This window comes from Phoenix dactylifera, unplaced genomic scaffold, assembly GCF_009389715.1.
Source record: "Phoenix dactylifera cultivar Barhee BC4 unplaced genomic scaffold, palm_55x_up_171113_PBpolish2nd_filt_p 001164F, whole genome shotgun sequence".
In the NCBI taxonomy this organism is placed as follows: Eukaryota; Viridiplantae; Streptophyta; class Magnoliopsida; order Arecales; family Arecaceae; genus Phoenix; species Phoenix dactylifera.
In genome coordinates, this window is record NW_024068503.1 from 104,905 (window position 1) to 111,033 (window position 6,129).

The 6,129-nt window shown below is 40.3% G+C and overlaps 1 protein-coding gene across 1 annotated transcript; it reads right to left on the reverse strand.

Annotated features, from left to right (window-relative positions):
- Window positions 1–2,347: 2,347 nt before the first annotated feature.
- Window positions 2,348–3,168, reverse strand: LOC120108080. The gene is made up of 2 exons (XM_039121627.1): window positions 2,698–3,168; window positions 2,348–2,582 (listed from the first exon to the last, which is right to left on the reverse strand). The coding sequence occupies exons 1-2, from the start codon at window positions 3,072–3,074 to the stop codon at window positions 2,567–2,569; spliced, it is 393 nt and encodes a 130-aa protein (XP_038977555.1). The 5' UTR covers window positions 3,075–3,168; the 3' UTR covers window positions 2,348–2,566.
- Between the last annotated feature and the right edge of the window lie 2,961 nt (window positions 3,169–6,129).

Here is a 6,129-nt window from a genome sequence, read left to right on the forward strand (position 1 = left end):
AACCTCTTCGATCGTGACGAGCTCCAAGAATCCGGAGCTGAGGCGATCACCGCCAGATAAGGCCGGGCTCTCATCCACATAAGGCTCCTTCCTCCTCCTCCTAGCCCATCGATGAAGACCCAAGATCTTGCCGCCAATCCCAAGCTCTTCCTTCGAGTTCTCCTTCGGTTTCCGCCGGAAAGGGGAGGCCGGTACTTCGAGCAACCAGGGAGAGCTGATGCAGGGGGTGGTGTTGAGGTGTCCGTGGCCAAACGAGGAGAAGGAGCAGACGAAGATGTTAGATCTTTATTAAATAATAATTAAAAGTTTTAATACTTAAAACATATATATTATGTATATATGTTAAGAAGGGAAGTGTGGTGTGGATGGTTGGTGTGCCCGCTTGAGGTGCTTGAGGTAGGTGGTTCGAATCTTTGTTCCCTCCTTTTTTAAATCTCTCATATGGAGGATTTATTTACGTGAAGGCTCGGTTCTGTGCCTGTGCTCGTCCGACCCGACGGTCTTTGCGCTCGAGCCTGTGCTCGCTCGGCCCTGCTCGTCCGAGGTTACTTGCGCCTCACAGGCCCTGCTCGTCCAAGGTTCCTTGTGCCTGCGCGGACAGAGGTTCTTTGCGCATGTGCCCTGCTCGTCCGAGTTTCCTTGCGCTCGTGCCTCTGCTCGTCGGCCCTGCTCGTCCGAGGTTCCTTGCACCTGTGCGACCCAGAGCTGAGGTCGTCCAAGAACTGAGGCCCTGCTCGTCCGAGGTACCTTGTGCCTGTGCTCGTCCGAGGTGCCGAGGCTGAGGTCGGACCACAGGTGCAATGAGCCCAGAGGAGCCGAGGTCGGACAACAGGTGCGATGAGCCAAGAGGCGCATGAGTCGTGCTTCGCACCCTTAGCACGAGGAGCCACGTCACTTCCTCGATAGCACCTCTTCGCAACCGACCTCGCATCCGCTGGCCATACTCCCAGTGTTTTTTTTTCAAACTTTCTTACCGGTTTTGACCGTTGGATCGGTTTTGGGTCGCGTCTGTCCCGAAGAAGTCTATAAATAGACCTCTTCGGATTAGACAGGTGATATATAATTTGAAAGCAGAAAACTACTATTCTCCCTGTTTGCTATTCATTTCACTATTAATAGCTTCCTTCCAAAACATAGAATCTAATGAGTTCATAGCATCTTTATAAGTTTTAGGATCATCTTCAACCATAAAAGTATAGAAATCAGATCCAAAATCTTTCTTTTTCCTAATTCTTTTTCCTTTACCAAGTTCATTAATATCATTAAGTTCATTTTCATTTTCATTATTAGGAATAATTAGAGAATTAGATGGCGAACTACAAGATGCATCATTAGATCTATCTATTACATGCTTTTCTATTTTATCCTTAAATGGAAAAATGTTTCAAAGAAAGAAGCATCTTTAGATTCAATTATAGTATTTTTTCCTATGCCATTAATATCAGAACTAATGACTAAGAACCTATAAGTAACACTATTAAGAGAATAACCAAGAAACACAGCATCAAAAGTATTAGGTCCTAATTTTCTTTTCTTGATTAAAGGAATATTAACCTTAGCCAAACAACCCCAAACTTTTACAAAGTTTAGGTTAGGTTTTCTTCCTTTCCAAAGTTCATAAGGAGATTCATTAGAACCTTTAAATGGAACCCTATTAAGCAGGAAACATGCAGTAAGCATTGCTTCCCCCCACCAAACCTCAGGTAAACTTGAGTTGGCAAGCAAAGATCTTACCATATCTTGCAGAGTCCTATTTTTCCTTTCAGCCACTCCATTAGACTGAGGTGAATAGGGAGGTGTAACTTCATGTAGAATTCCATTAACTCTACAGAATTCATTCAAGTCATTAGAGGTGTATTCTCCTCCTCTGTCTGACCTGAGAATCTTTATTCTCTTGTCAAGTTGATTTTCTCTAAAGATTTATAAGTCTTAAACATCTCAAATGCTTCATCTTTAGATTTCATTAAATAAACTTGACAATACTTAGAATAATCATCTATGAAGGTAATGAAATACCTTCTACCCCCTTTAGTCAAAGTTCCATTTAGATCACATACATCTGAATGTATTAATTCTAATAAAGTTGAATTTCTATTTACTATTTTAAATGGTTTTCTAGGTTGTTTAGATTGAACACAAATTTGGCACCTTTCCTTTTCATTTAATGAAACATTAGATAATAAACCAGAGCTAATCATTCTTTTAATAGTATTATTATTCACATGTCCTAATCTAGCATGCCAAAGAGATGAAGAACATATTGAAAGCACAATTTTATTATTATTATTAGAAGAAAAATTCAAAGATACATTATTTATTACATACAAGCCATCACACTCATAACCTTTGCCTACAAATGTTCCATTCTTTGTTATAATCACTTTCTTAGATTGAAATAACAAAGAATAACCACTTCTATTTAGAAGAGATCCACTGATCAGATTCCTCCTTCCATCGGGCACATGGTACACATTAAATAGTGTAAGCACATTCCCAGACGTAAGCCTTAGAAGTACTTTTCCAGTTCCAAGCACTCGTGCCGAGGTGGAGTTCCCCATAGTTACTGTTAGGCCGCTCCGGACCTGATAAGTAGTAAAAAGGGTATGATCAGTACACATATGAACATTCGCACCTGTATCCACGAACCAATCGGTAGAGCAAATTGCCAAATTTAATTCTGGACTTAAAGTTACATACCGATCATCAGTACTAGTAGGACCAGTACTGGATAGCACCATGTTGGTTTGTGGATTTGCAGGTTGAGAAGGCGCATGTTCATAGTTCTGATACTTCTTCTTCATCCGGCATACTCGAGCCATATGACCGAGTTTTCCACAATTGTAGCAAATCGGCTTCCGATCATTCTTATTGATATGGTGTTTTGGCTTCATAGGTTTTCTTTTGTTTCTAGGTCCACCCTTTTCAAATTTGGAGTTCTTGAACTTATGGGTCTTATTTTGGCTTTCTACAAAGTTCACCTTGGTTAGAAGCTCAGGATTCATGAGTTGCTCATTATCTTTCTCAAGGTGTTGTTCTTGGATCCTAATGGCAGACAATAGAGTTTTCATTGTCATATCCTCGGTTTTATGTTTCAGGGATAACCCAAAGTCTTTCCAAGAAGGTGGGAGCTTGTCAATGGTACAAGCAACTTGAAGGCTCTCAGTTATTCCCATTCTCCTTAAGCCTAACTCATGATAAATCACTATTAACTCATGGGCTTGGTCAACTACGGGCTTGGTGTCAACCATCTTATAAGACAGGAATTGACTAGCAGCATACTTGTCCATTCCGGCATCTTGGATACCATATTTCTTATTAAGATCATCCCAAATCTCCTTTGAGGTTTTAAAAGTGCAGTAGACATCAAAAAGGGGATCAGTAAGATAGGACAGAATCCTTCCCCTACACAGGTAGTCTTTCTTCTTAAATTCTTCCAAGTTACAAGTTCTAGCTGGTTCATTCTCTTCCTCATTTGGAGGAGAGTCAAAGATTATGGAAAATAACCCAAGTGTGGTTAAGAAGATTTCCATCTTCTGTCTCCAACGCTTAAAGTTATTTCCATTAAATTTTTCAGGAGGAACCGGGTCACTTGCATTGGCCATTGGGGTAACTCTAAGTACTAGCCTATTATATGTAGGAAGAAATCTACTTCAAGAATGTTGGAAATATACTGTCCCAGAAAATTTTAAATCTATAATACTCTACTTCAACAAATAATAGGCAGAAATAGGCTTAGAGAAAATAAATAGAGAAAGTGGAAAAATGGAACCCGAGATGCTGAGGCGTGGTATGTTGGTCACTTTCCTTGAAGTAGATTTCGCCGCCTTACAGTGCACTAGGCTTGGATGGCGTTCTACTCCTGAGATACAACAGCCTCTCGCACTGTTCCTTCTGCCTCAATGATTTGCACGGATCAAAGAAGCTTTCGAACCATTTTTCCACTTTCTCTATTTATTTTCTCTAAGCCTATTTCTGCCTATTATTTGTTGAAGTAGAGTATTATAGATTTAAAATTTTCTGGGACAGTATATTCCCAACAGAAGATGAGGGAGCGGCACCGGCGAGCGATCACGGCGAGGATCCTGTCAGGGCTCCGGCGGCACGGGAACTACAACCTTCGGGCGCGGGCAGACATCAACGAGGTCATCGTCGCCCTCGCCTGCAGGGAGGCCGGTTGGCCGGTGCTCCCCGACGGCACCACCTTCCCCTCCCGCACCTCCGTCTCCTCCTCTCCCCAGGCCCCACTGGCGATGTTGTCCGTCGCGCCAGCTCTGATCCAGCCGCTTCGGGGGGTCTCCCCCCGGGGGGGCTCGGCTCCGTGGAGTACCGCCCCCTGAAGGGCGTCTTCACGCCCACCGCCGCTCCCTACGTCGGCTGGTGCCGGACGTCAGTCACGGTGGGAGGCCACAGGGAAAGCATGGCCAGCTGCACCGATGGAGTCGACGACAAGCAGGTAACTGATATACCTTCAATTCATAGAATGCCGGAGCAAGATTTTGCAGGCACCCCTATGTTCCAGTTTATGTGATGCTCCCTCTGGTGTCGTCAACATGGAGTGTGAGATGGCTGACCCGGAGAGTCTAATAAGCAGCTGACAATAATAAAATCTATCAATGCTGATGGTGTCATAGTTGACTGCCGGTGAGGAATAGTGGAAGCGCATGCACCACAAGAATACAGGGCTCGTTTGGTTCGCGAGAAAAGGAGGAGGAAAAGTATGGTCAACGAAAAAATAATGAGATACCTCTTGTTTGGTTGGAGTTTTCAAAGAAGGGAGACGGAAAAGTTATATTCCCATTGAAATATTATTCCCACATTTCATGGGAAACTCTTTCCCATGTTTTATGGGAAACTCTTTCCCATGAGGCGGGAATCATTCTATTTTTACTTTTTCTCAAAAAAATCCTTCAGCATTAAAGAAGTATTAAAGAGGTATTAAAAACCTAATTTTTATTAAGGGCATAATAGAAATTATACATAACTTTTCCTGGAAAGTGGATGGCCAACCAAACATAAGCACTTTCGAAATTTGTCACTTTTCCATTGTCAATCAAACATGCCAAAAGTATCTTCCTAGGTATCCTCTTTCTGGAAATTTGTTTCCAAGAAATCATATTCTAGGAGGAAAAATACTTTCCGCGAACCAAACGAGCCCACAGTGGCATGGTTATGAGAAGCTTTTTCAGATTATACGAGAACGTTAACTGAAGCTTAAACTGCATGTGGCCATGTCATTTCATGAACGTGGTGGCAATATTGGTGATGATATAGGTATTCCTTTGCGGCGTTGGGTAGTTGAATATTAGTTTATAATTTTTACTTTAATAATACATTTGGTATTATAGAGGTATGATTTGCAAGACAGAAATGGTTGAACATGATTCTTGACATTGCAGTTTCTAAGCAAAGTATGGATTGATAGTATTGTAGCTATGTTAGATTGTGATAGAGGTAAAAATCTCTATAGGTTACCATTATACATGTATATATAAGTTATTGATTTATACTGTAGCATTTGCATCGTGAGTTTTACATCGATAAATTTAGTTTAGCATGTGACGGTATGATTTATATAAATTTCAGTATAAATATACTTGTATGGATATTATATGTATAAGTTATTGAAAACATAATTATGTGAATAATGATAATTTGAATTTGAGAGAAGTACACTGTGTAAGTGAAAATTGTTTTGACAAAAGTAACATGTAATCAGATGGATAAGATATGGTTTGAACTAACCTTGTCATATGATAGCCCCCATGGGCTTACGCATGGAATAGCATCCACAAGCTTATACATGAGATAGCGTCCACAGGCTTATGCATCGGATTTTGTTGTTTTGAACTAGGTCATGATCTTGGTTAGTCACAAGCTAGAAAAATATTACTATGAAATCTAGAAATCAAGTTAATGATAAATGGATGACATGATATAAAAAAACTATTGTTGAACAAATGGTTAAATTTGATTTTATACATACATATATATGCATACATACATATATATGCATACATACATACATACATACATACATATATATATATATATATATAGATATATATATATATACATACATATATATATATATGCATACATGCATACATACATACATATATATATATATAT